We start from the raw sequence: 19,643 nt of genomic DNA on the forward strand, positions 1-19,643 counted from the left end.
ATAATATGCTTTTCAATAAATATATTTCGAATATATTTCCTTTCGAGTAAAAGTCATCTTGTGACGCCTCATTTCAAAATCATAAATAATATTGGTCTCAGCCCACTTTCATATTTTCATGGTACCTCATGTCCACATATTTCTGTCTCATTTTTCACAACAATATTCTCATATTACTCAGTTCATAGGTTCCATAACCCAATACAATTAAGAATGCTCAAGGAGCCTCATTCACTTAACATAAAGTAGGGTACAACTCCCAACCCAAATAGGAAATCAACAAGAAAAGATGAAGTTATTTTTAGAAATCATTTGATAAAGAAAATACCCTTTTCAATTGAAGTACAATATCGAATGAATTATTACCTTTAATACGAGAAGTCAATAAATCAAAATATAGAAGAAATCCCTTTTTAAGTAAAGTACAGCCTCAAACGGTTTAAGGAAAATTTAGCTGAGAAATCAATTGAGTTAAAAATATAACAATTGTTGAAATTTAAAGTCACAACCGTGAAGGAAATCTAAACCATTAAAACACTTGAATTGATAACAACAATTACAACGGAGATAAGATAATCACAAAAGGAGTACAACTCAATGCAGAGATAACAACCGGGGATCTCCCAGGATACCGTCCTGTAGTCCCAAATGTAAATACGAACTTAATCAATGCTTCAAACCACGTCAAACAACACCGAAATCACGAATCGCGCATCGAATTGAATTATGAGTTTTCGAATCTTCCAACTTCTACATTTTGCGCCGAAACATATCAAATCAATCCGGAATGACTTCAAATTTTGCACACAAGTCATAAATGACATAACGAAGCTATGAAAATTTTCAGAACTGGATTCCGTCCCCGATATCAAAAAGTCAACTCTCGGTAAAACTTTTTCAAAAATCTTCTATTTTCCAACTTTCGCCAAAATGCGCCGAATTGTTCTTCGGACTTCCAAATCCAAATTCGAACATGCTCCTAAGTCCAAAATTACGATATGGAACTACCGAAATGGTCAAAACTTGGATCCGAGTTCGTTTGCTCAAAATGTTGACTGAAGTCAACTCAGTTGAGTTTTAAAGCTCTAATTCATAATTTAGTTCATTTTTCATACAAAAACCTTCCAGAAAATTATACGGACTGCGCACGCAAGTCGAAGAATTATTGATGGCGCTTTTCAAGGTCTTAAAACACTGAGATGATTATTTAATTTAAAGATGACATTTTTGGTCATCACACTAAACCTGCTTGGACACCACTTGAGTTCAATCAGAAGCTGACAAAAAAAGAGTTAGGAGACTTGCAGGTAGAGGTAAATGATGAATTCATGGAAGATAAGGGAAACGACCAAAAGCTGATAGGGAAACTTCTGTATTTGACCCTCATTAGGCTGGATATTGCCTTTGCAGTACAAACGCTTAGTCAATTTATGCAAAATCCCAAGAGATCACGCTGGGAAGCAGCCCTAAGGATTGTCAGGTATATAAAAAGAGAACCCGGATTGGGAATACTCATGAGTAGCAAGAAGGAAAATAGCCTGATAGCATATTGTGATGCGGATTGGGCATCATGCCCAAACACTAGGAGGTCGGTCACGGGCTTCATCATCAAGCATGGAGATTCACTTATTTCTTGGAAGTCAAAGAAACAGAACACAATTTCTAGAAGTTCTGCAGAAGTAGAGTATAGAAGCATGGCTTCAACAGTAGCAGAACATGCTTGGCTGGCAGGGCTGTTAAAAGAGCTGGGAATAGAGATAAAAAGGCCAGTAAGTCTGTACTGTGACAACAAAGCAGCCTTACATATAGCAGCAAATCCAGTGTACTATGAGAGGGACAAAGCACATCGAAATCGACTGTGACTTCATAAGGGAAAAGATTTAACAAGGACTAGTGGAGACACAACACATCTGCTCTAAGGAGCAGCAAGCTGACATATTAACGAAATCTCTGTTAAGAGCTCAACATGAACACTTAGTTTCCAAGCTGGGAGTGCTAAATGTTTTTGCACCTACCAGCTTGAGGGGGAGTGTTGAGAAATGAGTTACTTGAGGTTTAATTAGTTAGGCATAATTAGTGAAAGAATTAATTATGTAAGAATAGTTTAGTTAGTTTGTAATGTTAGAAGGTAGTTATAGGTGTAGACAACTGTCAAAGTAGAAATGCATATCTACATGTACACAAGTCGATTCATTTTCAACAAAAAAAACTTTGCTCAATATTTCTCTCTCTAGAAAGCTCTCTCATTCTTCGTCTCTGCCCAGATTAGGGCTCAGATCGCTTGAGCTTCAAGTTCATACTTTGACAGTTTTGTGGTCCATGCAGTTAGAAGTTCATGACAGTTCTTGGATAATCTAGTTTTATATATCACGACATTATTCTCTTCGATCTTACTCTATTAATGAGTCATTTCGTTAAGTTACTATTCTAAACCTATTAATTCTACTTATTATTACGTGTAGTTATCCAGTCTAGGTATGTAGGTCACATATCACATCCATCACTATTTGAATTTAGACTTTACGTTGATGCAGTGGCGTAGCCAGAAATTTTCTCAAGGGTATTTAAATTTGAAATAATAATCCGACAAAGGGTGTTCAATTCATGTTATGTACTTTTAAAATATAATATTTTATCTATATAAGCAGTGTAGTTTTCTAACAAAGGGTGGTCAGTTGATCACCCTAACCCAAGTGTGCCTTCGCCCTTGCGTTGATGGATTGTAACCTGGAAAGGACTGTGGTTTAACTGAAATTCTGAATAAAATATAAGGTCTGATTATTAATTTATTTTCTATATGGATAAATAGTACTATTACATTTGTTATTAGCAATAGAAGTTTAAACACAGAAGAAATGAGATAGGAATCAGACAGTATCTACATTCAGAAAGTTTCTTGGTTATAGTACAATAAGACTTTCTGCTGTGCAAAATTGACTCACTTGATCATAGTGCAATAAGACTTTCCTCTCTTTTCATTGACAAGAAAATAATGAAATAAAAACTAAAGCATTAAAATGAGAGCCTTCTATTAATGATCAATGATTAGATATCTACATATATAACACATTTCCTGGAAAAAAATCATCTGTGCTGAGGTCCATTTTAGCTGGATGATTTAACAGAGCTCATTTTAGAGGAAACCTTGAAATTTCCACTAAAATCTTGTGTAGTGCTTGAGGTTTTGACAGAAACGGCGAATGGTCGGAGCCTTTAATTTGGAAAACATGTTCAGGTGGACTTGAATCTATCATGGCCTCCTGAAGAGACACAGGAATCGCAAAATCTTCAAGTGTTTTTACATAGAATCTTGGGATAGAACCATAATTTGTTGCAGAAAGGGAAAGCTTCTCTGTCAAAGGTGCAAAAGGGATTGGCCTCATCAATACTGATGCTAATTCAACATCCTGAAATAAAGAAAAAGTGTCAAATTGGCTATCTCTATGAGAAAGTAAACAACTTGGAACAGAAAAAAACTCTGTTCTACAATGTTGATTACTACAATACATACCTTAGCAGGGGTTTGATTGAACAAAACATCTTTCAATAATGATTTGTCGAAATCAATTGCAGTTGGAGGATGGTTCTTGCCATTTGCATAGAGAAACATTTGAGCTCGTTGACAAACATTATCCGAGCCAAGCTGCAGAAACATAGGCAATAAAATTTGTTATCATGTCCATTGGATTACTACTAGTGTAATTACTAGGTCGCGAAACTTAAACCTTCAGAACCAACCTGCATCGAGAACATATCAAGTATGCTTTGCTCATTCATCAACATTGCTGCAGCAATAAAAACCACCTTAGAGATTTTTGATCGATGCAACTCCATTGCGTAAGAAACACAAGCTCCTCCAATATCGTGGCCAACCAAGATGACCTGGATCAAGAAACAACCAATTTGCATGCTTTCAGCTTTTAAGTTTGAGAAAGCACCAGCAAATTCTTTAATTGAATAGAAACAAGGAGCAAGTAAGTGTTCAAACCTTATTTCCAATGGGGAGCTTTTCAAGGAAATTTGTGAGGGGTTTCACATATTCGGACAAAGTGGTAATGTTGTTGGAGTCCAAAGAATGAGCACCAGAACCAGTTAAGTCTATGGCATCAACCTGATATCCACTTTCTTTGAGTAGAGTTGAAATTTTATACCAACACCAAGCACCAAAACCGCCTCCATGGACGAGAACAAAATGCTTAGTCTCTAATTCTTCGACTTCTGCACCCTGAGAAGGTCAAAACATGTCATCCAACTATAATACAAAGAGATTATTGCTGCAGAATCTTGAAGATTTGATTCTTACTCTTTAGATTAGTAATTAATTTGTTTCGAGAAATAGGTAACAGTATCTTTACTGGGAATTACAAAAAAAGTTCATCAGCCAAACTATCAAAGATTATGCACATAAGGAGAATGAGATGAAGTACAAAACTAGCATTTGAATATTCTGCTACTACTAGCAAGGCTTAAACACCAAGACCATATGAGTATTGAGACTTCAACTCTGCCCCTTTGCTTAGTAAAAACATTATCTTTTAGTCTCTTGTACACTAATTTGCTCTTCAGTCTCAGTTCCCATAAAAATAGATGCTGCCTATATTTTTATACTCTGAAAGAAAAAGATAGCAAGTATGTTTCTCAAAACTACAACAACAACATAACCAGTATAATCCGACAAGTGAGATTTGGGGAGGGTAGAGTATACGCAGACCTTACCCCTACCTGGTGAGGTAGAGAGGCTGTTTCTGATAGACCCTCGGCTCAAGAAAAGGTGAATATGTTTCTCAAAACTGTTTAAATAATATTTCTTGGTGAGTTTTCAGTACACATGAAATTCCAATAATTTATAAAACAGCTATATGTTAATTTTAGTCCTCTTATTTAATGAAATCTCAAAATAGATCTTAGAATTAATTTTGAGGGCAAGAAAAAAGCAAGACCTGCTTAGGAATCTCCAGGTGCTGGGGCAGAGAATCAGCGAGTAAACTCGGACGTGAACTTGAACTTGAACTTCTGGGAATCCTCTTTTGCCTTTTAGATGTTGCTAAAGGGTCCCGTAGAGATTCAAACTGAGTAAGTGTTCCATTTTGTTGATGGTGTTGGAGAAGCAAGGCTGCAGCAACTCGAGCTTGCTCTTTTATATAATCAGTATCAATACTAGTCTCCTTTAGAAATATTTTATCTGATCTTTGACTAGCTGATGAGCCAGGAAAATATGGAGGAGGAAGACTTTGTGATGATTTAGCTCTAGTTTTGTTTCTTTTGATAGCTTGACTTTGAGAGAAACATGCCAATGAATTCCCCATTTTCTTTGATTGTGTTTGAGGGACAAGTTTTCAACATGAAAGGTTTTATATGTTTGAGAGGAAATAGAAGGTGTTAGAGAAATGAAAGTTCCAACAAATTGTTTGATCAATTGGAACAATGACTGTGAAGGAGTTGAATTCTGAAGTCAATCTAGAAGCGCAGTACAATGTTGACCTTCCAATTATTTAAAAAGTAGTATTCAGAAAAAGCCCAACTAATACATAGCTACAACAAATCTTTTTTTTTTTTTTTCTTCTTCGTTTAATCCGTTTGGCAATTAATCGATATTTCAGTATTTGCAAATGCGTACTAGTTTGACTATGAAGTTTTAAACTTAATTTAAGGTGAAATACTGGTTTGAAGGTGTCTTTTAAGTAAAATACTAGTAATACTTTATCAAAAGAAAAAGGTGGCTATTATTTGACATTTATGTTATAATTTGGTATACCATGATGGGCTGACCCATAACTTGCTTCATTCATGGAGATAAGTTATAACTCCATACATAACTTGTTATATTTATGCAAGTGAATTGTACCTCCAATATATAACTCCATATGGTAAAAGAAGAAACTCTTGAATGAAATGGAGTTAAAAGTCACACTGTTTTACCTATAAAAGGAAGTGACTCGAGACCTTTCTTTACACCAGAAAAAGTTGAGACTGAAAACCTTTAGGCTAAAAAGCTACAAGACTCCACAAGTGATCCTGTAGGAAACAACTAGGCAATTGGAGGTGGTAACACACAACCGATCTTATAACAAGGTATATTATAATCTCCAAATTTTAATTCCTTTATTTGTATCAGAGCAAGGTTATATGTGTTTATCTTCCACTACTGTATGAACATGAGCAAATAGATATTCAGAGAATGTAAGTTAGCCTCCATCTGATTCTATGATATGCTATGGTGGATTATTACTCAGCAGGTCAAGTTATTTTCCAGTTTCCTTAGTCCTCCTAGCCTTTCTCCCACTTCTTCTTCTCTTAACTTAATGGAGGAAAGAAATGTATGCACAGTGGACCAAATCGTGTGAGGCAAAACATGATGTCTAAACTCAATCACCTACTAATATGTACACTAGCAAGATCAAAAAATTGGACAATGTTCAGTGATCAGCTACATATCATTAAGCTCCACATTTTGGCTGGATTGTTTGATGCTGAACCAATATGCATCGTTGGCTGCTATCCGTCTCGTGATTTATAGGATGCCTTATGAATGCTGTCAGGAATTGTTTTGAGCAACAATGTTCTTTCCATTTACAGTTAGCCTAGCAGCCAAATGCTAAAAACAGTGGCACCCACAGCTTTTCCAGTACTTAGAGCAGCAGCTAGGTCAGGTTGGACACTTGTAGCAGCTGCTTGGTGACATAGAACACATGACACGACGGATCCAGGATCTAGAGTCACAGGACTAATCATTCAGAATGGGTGTGATTGTACATATTAAAATTTGTTTCTATATGTATGCATTGTTCGAGCAGAAAGCAATGATTTCACTTGAACCACACGACCCACCTTAGATCCGCCTCTGCTGGGCTACGTTGGATGCTAAAAGTAGCAGCTTGATTAGTTTCAGCAGCATCCCTATCTACTCGGCAACTTATGGCAGCAACCAGACCAACTTAACCACTTACAAGAGCAACAAATCCAGCTTGACCACTTACAAGATAAGCAGCCTGAGCACTTAAAGCAACTGCTTGGCCACCTAGAGCAGCAAGACCCGCAGCTACAATAGGAATAGAAGCACAATGGCCATATGGACTTCTTTCTTGTGTAATAAACAATATGGCAGAAAGGTTCGGTGGACTTCCCACTTCTGCAATAAACAATTTTATATTCCTTAAACACTAAAACACATGATTGCGAGCTCCATATATCTGGAAATAAATGACATCTTAAACTTGCATGCCCATAAGATAGAAAAAGAGGTTAATATATTATTTGGAACTCAAGAGCAATAGAATCCCAAAAACACTGTGCTTATGAGACATTAATGAGTAAGTGATCAAAGAAACCTACAAACACCAGACCCAAACCGAACCCTTAAACACACTTGAACGGCTATAATTCTTAATTTCAGAAAAGATCTAGTGGATGAGGTGGAGAAATTAGAAACTGTATAAAAAGAAAGAGAAACGGTCTCTATGTGGGTACAATTAAACTAAGAATATATGTATTGTTTATTTTTAACTAGGACAACAATCAATAGAACTTTCAATTGGATCGCTCAAGCTAAACTGCATGGTTTTGATGTTGCACACGTTCCACGCTATGCTTTGCAGCATTCTTTGATATGTTTAGATCTGTTGTTGAACTCTAAAATCACCAATAATCACTCATGTAGTGCATGTAAATTGGAGACACGAGAATGAAAGACATTTTAACTTGAAAGACAAGTTAGATTGACTTGACCGCTATATTGGTGATGCTCACAGGAAATTAAATGTACACTGCAACATACATAATTAATGAAGCAAGATATTTTGTATGACTTAGGGAAATAGAAGGAAAAATAATGTACATGTGCTAAACAATTAACTATAAGAATTAAGCCGATGCTTCTTTTACTCAATAGAAAAAAAAAAGATGGGAAAACAAAGCAGATGCTTCTTTTAGTGAATAGCAGAAAAAGATGGGAACTGGTACTCACACTGGAAAAGCTAAAGATGTACTACTCCCGTCAGAATGGTGAATTGTGCTGTAGGAGTCTCTAAACCCTTCATTCCCTTTGGAATAGCCAATGGTAGTTGAATATTCTGCGTTCCGTCCTACTTTTATTTCCTCTTCAAAATGGAGTTCTTTCTTAATTGGTTCATGTTGACTTCCTGCTTCAATAAAGTTGTTTCCAGTTACCACACCTCTTTCTGTATCACAGATCTTTTCCGTATGTTTTCCTCCTTTTACAGTTGGAGAGTCCCTAAAGCTAATTAGCTTGCCGGACTTGCTAACTTCTTCAGATCTGTCTAATTCTACACACTTGTTTTTTAGTTCCCCAGATTTATGAAGTTCCCCTGACTTCCAGATATCTCCACCCATCAATAGAATATGATCCCTCGAAAGACTGACGTTGATACTAAACAATGACTCATCAGAGGCAGCACTCCATTCCTTAGGTGTTGACGATTTACTTCCAAAAATAGAAGACGGAACTCTTTTGGGATCATAGCCTCCTTGCCTTTCCATCATTTGGATAGAAGGAGATTTTGTAATTGACACTGTTGGCAATAAAGATTCATCAGAGATGTCTGAAATCTGCGAGGTGGAGCTTGTTGATGTATTCAGTTCCAATTTACAGAACATACCATTCAAACCATTGTAGTCATCTTGGGATAAAGGTTTGGCATCCCTAGAAGATGGTACATCTAATGAGATAGAGTTGGATGCTATTTTTGGATTCACTAAGATGAAATCACCCGAGGAAGAACCAGATGAGGATGAAAATATGGAACGGGAAAGTTCTGAACTTTTACTTGATCCTGAAGTACTTTCATTTAAGATGGCATCTGAACTTGTTCTGCTTTCACTCTCATTTTTAGAATCCAGGAGAAAGATTATTGGTGAACTGGCCTCAGTTTCATTTTCAGTAACCACTGTATCTGTTCGAGAATGGTTACAGGTTCCACTTCCATATTTAGGGTCCATGCCTAGAATAAAGCTAAAAATCACCTGTAGAAAACCATCAACTTGTTTAGATGCACAAATAGAGTCCAGTCAATCTTAATATGATCGGTATTAGAGATGAGATTAATTTGTTGTTAAAGAGAAGCAATGTAACACTCGCAACGAGCACCATATCAGGCAAAAACGAAGCACCTAGGTCAAACTCCTGATTATTAATGGCCGCCTTTTCCTAGGTTCATTCAAAAATAGAATGCACATGGAAACAGAGGCGTATTCAGAATTTAAAGCTATTTGATTGAACTTATTGTACTCCCGGAATTACGGGTTCAGAGTATAATATTTGTCGAAGTTTTAGCCATTTTTCACGAAACTAGTGGATTCAATTGAACAAAGGCTGTGTCCGCCTCTGCATGGAAAGTGAACTTCATTTGGAAGACCCATGACATAATGTTTGCAGGTTTACTCGGCCTACTTTCAAGAAGCTTTAAAGTTCAATATGTGATCATATTGTTAATTGACAATCTATGTACTGTAACTGTGAGAATGCACGAGATAAAAATTTAATTTTTTAACAATGATACAATGAGCCCTAATTATAATACATATTCTACTCCTACTACATATGGGACTAGGACATATTCTACTCCTACTTCATATAGGACTAGGACTATTTACACAAAACTATCTAACACTCCTTCTCAAGCCCGTGTATACAAATCATATGTACCGAGCTTGTTACATATGTAATTAATACGAGGACCAGTGAAGGACTTGGTGAAAATATCTGCAAGCTGATCATTCGACAAACAAAGCCACTAGGCTCCCCTTGAGCAACAAAACCAAGTGGTTGCTGATAAGCAGAAGTTGGACGAAAGGTTGCCGGAAAAATTTGAAAATAGAGAGACTAAGACGAATTCCACACTACAAAATATGTTCTAAAACACCACCAGAAAACAGTTTCTATTTTCGGAAATTACTGTTCACACCGGGAAATCACTGTTCACGCCGGAAATTACACTGTTCACGCCGGAGAAAATAAGAATTGTCAGAATTTAATGTAATTTATATGGTTACGCTCTAAACAAGTTTTGTCAAAAAATGGTCGGAATGACTCACACGCACCGAAAAAGTTAATGTAGCTCGCCGGAACCCTAGTTGTGGCGGCGCGTGGAGGCGTATGACTTTCTGTCGGAGCGATTGGCTAGAGTTTTGTCGCTTGACTTTTTCGAACAAGATGTAGTGTTGGTTTTCACACAACGCTTCCTGATGAGGACATAACGCAAATCAATCTTGAGTCGTCAACCGGAAAGACACGCGGTGACTCACTTTTCTGTTCAGATGGGACTGGACTTTCTAGGGATTGGTTGCACAAGAGATCTGATGGTGGTACTGGTATATGCACAGTACTACTGCATCAATGATGAACCCTGGGAACAAGACGAAGTTGCCGGAAAATTGCCGGACAATGAGATCTTTCTTCCTGGATGTCGCTAGGATGACGCACAACGATAATTTTCTTACTAAAGTTCTGATACCATGTGAGAATACACAGGAGAAAAACCTATTTTTTTTAACAATGATATAATGAGCCCTGTATATAGTACATATTCTACTCCTACTACATATGAGACTATGACATATTCTACTCCTACTACATATGGGACTAAGACATATTCTACTCCTACTACATATAGGACTAGGACTATTTACACATAACTATCTACCAGTAACTACCATCTTATGCTCTTGACCTAAACTTCCCGATGCTTCCATTTGCTCATCGACATAAAAAGAAAATTGGAAGAAGGGATTGACAGAAACTTCTCATCACATTTATCTACGTATTTCTATCAAATTTTTTCTAACATAGTAAAATATAAACAAAAGTCATTCATGAAATGGAATCATCTCCATACAATGATCTATAACTCAGAACCATTACCTAATGCAAATACCACTTTTTAATGCCAATATCGTCCTACAAATGGAGCTGCATCAGATGAATATAGCCGATGTGCAACCAGCAGTTCCACCATTTTGGCAACAGAATCTATAACCACCGAATAAAAATTTCTCTAAAAGGGAAGATAGAGAATAAATCAGCAAATCACAGTGAGCAACAAGAGGCTTGAATGTAAATGAACCCAACAGTCTTAGAATTTGCGGCAAACACTAATGACATAAACCAAAAATGACTATTTTGTTCTAGAACCTGTCAATCAAACATAACAGAATGCACTTGGAAAGTGAACTTCATTTAGAAAGACCAATGAGACAAAGTTTGCATGTTTACTCGGCATCCCAGACTGGAGCTGTCTTAAAAAAACCAGTTCTATAGTTTAATGTGTTATCATTTTTCAATTCAAGCTGTACCATGACGACCTTACTATATATCCTGATTAAAACTTCCTGATGCTTCTAGAAATTGAAACAAAGTACTGACAGAAACTTTTCATAAACTTATCAGCTTATTCGATCAATGTTTATTTTCAATCCCAAATAAATTGAGAGAAATATGAATCCTTAATATACATTTAGCTCTACTCGTGTCCATGTCAATCCGATACTGTGAAATAATTCTCACTTATTGCAAAAAAGAAAAAAAGGAATCTATGATACCAGAGTTTCTCTAGATCTTACACTTATCCCCCCACTGACGCACGAGTTCCCAATAATACTAACAACATTTGACTTAATGTAAGTGAAACAACAACTACTACTTAAACAAATTTGTTGGTATCTCCTACATGGATTTAGCTAAGTCCATATTGATCCTATCATTTTTTCTCCATTTTTACTTCAATCAAGATCACTTTTCAAACAAAAAAGAAAGTCATTTATGAAATGAAAGGTAAGTTCCGGTGTCTTGTGTGATAAGAATGTGCAGCTGAGACTTAAAGGTAAGTTCTACAAGGTTGTAGTTAGACCAACTATGTTGTATGGAACAGAGTGTTGGCCTATCAAGAACACTCATGTCCAGAAGATAAAAGTAGCTGAGATGAGGATGTTAAGGTGGATGTGTAGGCATACCAGGTTGGATAAGATTAGGAATGAAGTTATTCGGGATAAGGTGGGGGTGGCTCCTGTGGAGGAAAAGATGTGGGAGGCGAGGTTGAGATGGTTCAGGCATGTTAAAGAGGAGAAGTATAGAAGCCTCAGTTAGAAGGTGCGAGAGGGTAGCCTCAGTGGGTATCCGGAGGGGTAGAGGTAGGCGTAAGAAGTCTTGGGGCGAGGTTATTAAGCGGGACATGGCGCATCTGGAGCTGACTGAGGATATGGCCCTAGATAGGAGGGTGTGGAGGTCGAGAATTAAGATAGAATGCTAGTAGGTAGTCGAGTGTATCTCTTTGTCTTTCTCAGTTCGCTAGCATTAGTGTTAGTATGATATCCTTTTATTCATAGGTTGCTATTACTACCTAGAGTTTAACTGCTTTCTTGGCTTCGGCATTTTTTTATCTTGCTGTTATTTCTCTTGTTGCCATTGCTTTTGTCGTCCGTTCTCCAGCCGTGGGTCTATCGGAAACAACCTCTCTGCCCTTGTAGGGTAGGGGTAAGGCTGCGTACATCTTGTCCTTCTCAGACCCCACTTGTGGAAAATTACTTGGTTTGTTGTATTTATGTGTTTACCTCGAAATACAAGTAACAATTAAACGTGTAATGTGGTTACAAGGATACATGATCTAATTTAATGCTAATTGATAAATAGCTAGATAAATAAAGGAATTAAACGATTTAAATGGATCAAACCCGTGTAATTGCAAGTTATCGACCCCGATCTAGATTAGACTTCGAGATCAAGTGCCAAGAAAAGTAAGAGTAACAAGAATAACACGAATAATATGAACAATCAGAACAACCAGGAATTAAGAGTAAGTAAAAGAGCAGAGTGCTTGTATTTCTCAGTATTAACGTATGAGATAATTTGTATATGATGATATCCTCTAGTACAAATGAATAGGATTCCTCTTTATATAGCAGAGGAATCCTAAATAGGGTGTGACTCTAATTTCGAAAATAAAATACATGATTGATATCATTAACCATTAATGGTTCTAGCAGTCCCCAGATTCTCGCTGAGATCGGTGGTCGATCGCGGATATCTCTCGATCCTATTACTGTGGTGTCGATTTAGCCTGATCTCGATCCCTTAGTCTTCATATTCTCTTAGCCCGAACTTGCTTCGATATCGACTTACTCTCGAGACATACCCTCGAACCCGTAGAATCGGGTATCCTCGATTTTTACCGTATACAGATAGTCCTCGCATTTCTTAGAATGAAATGATAAGAAACGATTTGAGTCTACGAGCTTCTTTGCTTGTTCCTCCGAAAATATCAAATATTTCAATCTCCATTCTTCCTTGCTCACGAAAACAAAATGGCCAAAACATCTAAAACTGTTCCGCAAAGGGAAACCGCTTAGGTTCGGGCTAAGGAGCGCACCAAGTGTTGGTCTCAGAGGGAGACCTATTGAAGAAATCCATACTCGGGGCTTTGTTCTTTCGACCGAGATCGGTGGACCCCGAATGACCATTTGAACTAGAGTTTGAGTAGCTCTTAGGCTTTATAGATAGCCCCCGAGTGAGAGTTTGCTCGAACTCGGGTGGGATAGCCCTTGAGCTTTTATGATCGAGTGAGGATTTGCTCGAACTTGAAGTAAAGTTAGCCCTTAGGCTTTTTTATATTGGCCCTTAGGCTCTTTAGATCGGTCCTTAGGCTCTTTAAGGTCGGCCCTTAGGCTCTTTAAGTTGGGCCAATTCGGCCTCTAAAACGGCTATAAGTTTTTCCTCTTTTCGGCTAAAAGACTCGATAAAAATGTCTTTATGCCTTAGCATGTGTTTTTTGTACCCGTTGGGCTTTTCGAGGGTTCAATGATCGGAACCCAATTTTTCCTTAAATCGTTTGTGTTAAGATAATTCAAAACCTCTTGAGGCTTTTTCGAAGGCTGATATTACTGAAGCCTTTAAATTATTCGAGGGCTGATTATATCGAAGCCCTTTTTTGTTTGCTTTCCGAGGGTAGCCTTATTTAACCGTTTTTCGAAGTGTTTAAAGGCCTTTATTTTATGGCGGAAGTCGGACGTCTCCGAGCCGCATTATTTCGGCTGTAGCCCTTTTTTATGACCGTAGTCTTTATATGGACGTAGCCTTCGGCTATGTCTCTTGGACTTGTTTCCTGATTACATTTCGAACTTGTTCGAAATGTTAGTCCCCGAATGTGATGGCCTTGACCTGTATATCGGGGAGTGCCTCTTTGAAGTCTTATGATTTCGAACTTAGATAGCTCGAGTCGGTAGTCCCCGAGTGTTCGAGTTATGCTTGCACTTGGGTTAATATAGCCCTTGGGCCTTTATGATCGAGTGAGGATTTGCTCGAAATCGAAGTAAAGTTAGTCCTTAGGCTTCATAGATAGTCCCTGAGTGAGAGTTTGCTCGAACTCGGGTTATGATAGCCCTTGGGCTTTTGTATTTGTTACGGATTTCGGACGTCTTCGATCCGCGTTAATTTGGCCGTAGCTTCTTTAGTTCGGAACTTGCCCTTTGGGCTTATCTTCCGTTTCACTTTGAGCTTGCCCGAAATGTCAGTCCCCGAGTGGGGTGGCCGTGGCCGTGGCCTGTAAAGCCGAGGATTGCCTTTAAGGTCTCATGGCCTCGAAATGTTAGTAGTTTGATTCCGTTTGTTTTTGGGACGGAAGTCCTCAAGCATAGGGTCAGTTGTTCGAACTTCCGTCGTGGTCGGCCCTTAAGCCTGTTTACACAGTAGATCAAGAGTATAAAATATGAAATTTTTCTAAAGGCAGGGGATATCGGCAAGGAAAAATATTTCTCTCAATAGATGATTATACATGCGCGCGTGTTTGATGTTAGGGTCGGAGTAACCTATACGGGCACGGTTCATCTGATCGTTTGACCCTTACAACATTTTCCTATCAAGACCCCGTTGTCACAAAGTGATTTCCTTGAAACAAAGTAAATATTCGAGGGTAATGCCCCCCAGTACTCGAGGCTTATTGTAGGGAACCCCGGATACCGTTAAATTGCTCTAAGTTAGCACGAACAATGGTTGCCTCGTTAAAAACCTTGCCGGAAAAACCCATTTGGGACAAAAACCGGTCTAAGGGAAAAAGAGTGCAACACGTGCTTTAAGATCCAAAGCTTTGTGCCGATCCTTGTCGATAGCCTGCAAGTGTTAGTCGAAAAAATAGAAACGATTGGACTGGGGTTGTACCTTTATTTGGATTTTGGATACTTAACGTGATCTTCCTCGGCATCAGGACCCCGTGAATTTCGACCTCGATCATTTCTGCTCTCATTTCGTGCGAAGCTTTACCCGGATCCGCTGCCTCTATAGTCTCCATTGTACGGTTGATATCGATCTCTATTCAACCTCGACCCTCGATTGATGTCCCTTTTGATCCTATTTAAGGACCTGCTAGGATAAACGAACCCCGAAGGAGTCCCCAGTTGATCATCCTCGACCCTAATCTTCGACTGACACCGATTATGTACGTCGGCCCAAGTGACAGCCGAGTACTCGATTAAACTTTGCTTCAACCGCTGTGAAGCTATGGAACTCCGAGTGTTGAGACCTTGAGTGAAAGCTTGAACAACCCAGTCATCGGTGACCGGAGGAAAATCCATTCTCTCCGCTTAGAACCGAGATATGAATTCCCTGAACAACAACAACAGCAGCAAACCTAGTTTGGTCCCAGCAGGTGGGAATACGAATTCCCTAAGCGCCTCGTTATTTTTCTGCCTTACCTTGAAAGGCCCGACTTCCTTGTTGCAATTTTTATGGCTCCGGCGTATGCCTTTACAAAAGAATCTGCAAGCATAGCAAACGAATCAATAGAATTAGGGGTAAGTTATGATACCATATTAAGGCACCCTTAGATAGAGTCTCCTCGAATTTCTTCAGCAGTACAGATTCGATTTCATCGTCTTCCAAATCATTTCCTTTTATGGCACATGTATAAGAGGTAACGTGCTCATTGGGGTCCGACGTCCCGTTGTATTTAGGTATATCGGACATCCTGAACTTCTTTGGTGTGGGCTTTGGAGCCGCACTCGGAGGGACACAAAATTTTTGGAGTCCATTCCTTTTAAGATTGGTGGTGCCCCCAAAATCTGATCGACTCGAGAATTGTAGGTCTCCACCTTCTTGTCGTTTGCCTCGATTTTCTTTTCTCCCGACTCTATTCTCTTAGTAAGCTCCTCGAGCATTCTCATTATAGTAGGGTCAGTTGTCGAAGTATTGTCACCTGATCTTTCGGGCACTGGCTCGGTACGGCGAGTAACCTCTTGTTTGACCCTATTCGGTGCCATGTGCTGATTTTGCAACTGTGCTATAGCGTTCTGTTGGGCTTGCAGCATTTCAAATATAATTTGGAGATTGACACCTTCGTCTCCCCTGCCCTGAGTACCTCGATCGTTAGTTTGACCCTCTCTGCGTACGCTTCCATCGGGGTCCCCGCCTAAGTCCGTATTCAGAGCAATATGTGAACTGACATCGACCGGGTTGACGGGTGGTGCTCCTCTGAGGTCAGCTTGTGGCACCTCGATTCCTGGAGTTATAATATTCCAGTTCTGTCCGTGGAGTCCGAGACCGTTATCACTATGAGTAGCTGTGTTTTATGAGTTTGACATGATTTATCCTGAAAACAAAATACTTGACAAGAAACAAGCGTAAAATAGTGTGTTATACTAGAATTAACACTGAACAATCACTATTATCCTTAACCCCATGGTGGGCGCCAAACTGTTTACCTCAAAATACGAGTAACAATTAAACTTGTAATGTGGTTATAATGATACGTGATCTAATTCAATGCTAATTGATAAATAGCTAGATAAATAAAGGAATTAAACGATTTAAATGGATCAAACCCGTGTAATTGCAAGTTATCGACCCCGATCTGGATTAGACTTCGAGATCAAGTGCCAAGGAAAGTACGAGTAACAAGAACAACACGAACAATATGAACGGTCAGAACAGCCTGGAATTAAGAGTAAGTAAAAGAGCAAAGTGCTTGTATTTCTCAGTAGTAGCATATGAGATAATTTGTATATGATGATATCCTCTAGTACAAATGAACAGCATTCCTCTTTATATAGCAGAGGAATCCTAAATAGGGTGTGACTCTAATTTCGGAAATAAAATACACGATTGATATCATTAACCATTAATGGTTCTATCGGTCCTGAGATTCTCGCTGAGATCGGTGGTCGATCGCGGATATCTCGCGATCCTGTTACTGTGGTATCGATTTAGCCTGATCTCGATCCCTTAGTCTTCATATTCTCTTAGCCGGAACTTGTTTCGATATCGACTTACTCTCGAGACATACCCTCGGACCCGTAGAATTGGGTATCCTCGACTTTTACCGTATACATTATGAAATGAAAAATATCTGCGATAAATGAATCTGTAATAAAAAATCATTACCTGAAGCAAACAACAGTTTCATGCCAATGCCCTCCTATAAAGGAGCCGCCTTATATATTTTCGGGGCGGTACCGGCAATACTTTTCAACTTTTTCCCCAAGCAGAATCTCTAAAAGAGAAAAATATAAAATTAGAAATCACAATTATAACAAGATTAACGTCAGTAAAGTAACTCCAAAAATCAAAGCTTTAGGCCAGAAACAGATGACCAAAAAAAACAAGAAATACATGTCGATCTGGGATTTGCCTCAAATTAAAACATCCAAACTCTATTGGCCAAAAAGTAAGAAATGAACATTTTGCTGTGGGATTTTTCTGAATTAAAACATTTTACCTAGTAAGTGAATCTTAGATTCTTATTTTCTCTCTTGATCCTTCTTCAACTTTTATAATTCGTTCTTGGGGTTCATAATTTCCTTAATTAATCCGGGTGGGATATGACGAATTTCTGCAAGTTTCATAAGAAAAGGAGGAATTAGGGTTTTTTTTTGGGAGGAAATATGATAAGAAATGTTGGGAAGATAAAGAGTAGGCTTCGGAGTCATCACTCTCTTATTCTTGAATAACGAACTTCAGTTTTGTTTGGCGCCAGCCTACAACTAACACCTTCCTCACGTGCTCTACACGTGAATTTGAACACACTCGGTTTATGATTCATAATCATTATATTAAAATAAATAGTCCAACAATTTAAAATGTATATTAAATCATTAATTTTGTGCCGGTTTTTCAAAATTTTGAAGCTGTCACAATTGCTAGCAACATTCTCGTAGTGTACGAGTTTGAATCACAATTAAAAAGAAGTTAATTCATTTTTAATATTTGAAAAAAATCAAATAGCGTAGACCATAAAAAAGAAGCTAAGACCAAAAATTCCATTAAGGCGGATCGGAGAGAGTATTTCTTTAGGGAAGCTTAGCAAATACCCATGCACATGAAACTATTTACATGCTCCTGTCCATTTTTTTTAATATCCAGCCAAATAAAGTTAAATTAAGCTACTATAAACCAAGCCAATTCAAGCCAAAGCCAAGCCAATTCAACCAAAATCAAGCCAAGCCAAGTCAAGCCAAGCCAAATCAAATCAAGTCAATCCAAGCCAAAACGATTCAAGCGAAGCCAAACAAAACCAAGCCAAATCAAGCTAAGCTAAGCCAAATGGATAAAAAAAAGTTGGGATGGGTGGGTAGGTAGGGATAATTAGTTTTAATTGGGTTGATATATATTATAACTAGTCTTTAAATAGGTAGGAAATGGTAACTATTTTAAGCTCAATGGGTATTTGCATAAATTGCTCGAGTTTTCTTAAGAGAGAGCAAAGTCCATTATGGACAAGTTACCGTGAAAAGAATATGGAGTATCCAGTGATGTATACATGATATTTTATAAGCGGTGTCATTTTATTTATAAGTAAAAAAAAATGGTGAACAAATAAATAACTATAATAACATCATATTAAAGCATACAATTTAAAATAGTACAACAATTTAAGCCTTTGTTCTTCTAAAGCAATCTTTACTACTTTTGATGTTCAAATAGTAAGCAATCCTTACTATTTGCCTGAAGCAATCTAAAAGTAGTCTCTTTATATATATATTAATGTATAAGAGGAAAATTTAGAGAACTGCTCTGATACCAACTCAAATGGGAATAAAATTGTCAATATTATTCCTTTATGCATGAGCTAATTTATCTTAATTAGACAAAAGAATAAAGCGATTTAATTGTTTCTTGTACAGAAAGAATCAATCATATTCTAAGGTAACAAATATTTATATATAATAAAAGGAGGGACAAAGTCACCATATTAAGCCAAGTGGCATAACTATAAGATGATAAGTGTAGGTTTTTAGGACAAAGCTCCAACACAATTGGAGTTTTATAATATCTTAAAATAACAAAACGAAAAAAATAATTACCAATTCAAATTAGGGAGTAGTTTCAAGTTGACGTTTTAAAATTTATTTAGAATAAAAAACAAAAATAAAAAAATAAAAAAACTTCCAAATCGAATTTGGGGGTAGTTTCTTCCTAATATGGTAGTCTCTCTCTCTCTCTATACATATATATATATATATATATATATATATATATATATATATATATATATATATATATATATATATATATATATATAAAACTAATGTATAAAGAGAAGAATAGATATAATGTGATTCTATCACCACTTTAAATTTATTTGATAAAATTACGTAAGAAAATAATAATTGAAAATATTATTGATAAAGTTAAATATCAAAATAATTAC

General features: G+C 37.5%; 2 protein-coding genes across 2 annotated transcripts; both read right to left on the reverse strand.

The window, feature by feature from the left end:
- Positions 1-2,856: 2,856 nt before the first annotated feature.
- LOC109218745 (putative methylesterase 11, chloroplastic) lies at positions 2,857-5,412 on the reverse strand. Its single transcript, XM_019383130.1, has 5 exons — positions 4,941-5,412; positions 3,989-4,225; positions 3,739-3,882; positions 3,512-3,643; positions 2,857-3,407 (listed from the first exon to the last, which is right to left on the reverse strand). Exons 1-5 carry the CDS (start codon positions 5,304-5,306, stop codon positions 3,129-3,131), a joined length of 1,158 nt encoding a protein of 385 aa, XP_019238675.1. The 5' UTR covers positions 5,307-5,412; the 3' UTR covers positions 2,857-3,128.
- Positions 5,413-5,977: 565 nt separating this feature from the next.
- On the reverse strand, positions 5,978-17,903 carry LOC109218746. Its single transcript, XM_019383131.1, has 4 exons — positions 17,712-17,903; positions 17,378-17,486; positions 7,964-8,979; positions 5,978-7,129 (listed from the first exon to the last, which is right to left on the reverse strand). The coding sequence occupies exons 3-4, from the start codon at positions 8,953-8,955 to the stop codon at positions 6,898-6,900; spliced, it is 1,224 nt and encodes a 407-aa protein (XP_019238676.1). The 5' UTR covers positions 8,956-8,979; positions 17,378-17,486; positions 17,712-17,903; the 3' UTR covers positions 5,978-6,897.
- Between the last annotated feature and the right edge of the window lie 1,740 nt (positions 17,904-19,643).

This window comes from Nicotiana attenuata, unplaced genomic scaffold (genome assembly GCF_001879085.1).
Source record: "Nicotiana attenuata strain UT unplaced genomic scaffold, NIATTr2, whole genome shotgun sequence".
NCBI lineage: Eukaryota > Viridiplantae > Streptophyta > Magnoliopsida > Solanales > Solanaceae > Nicotiana > Nicotiana attenuata.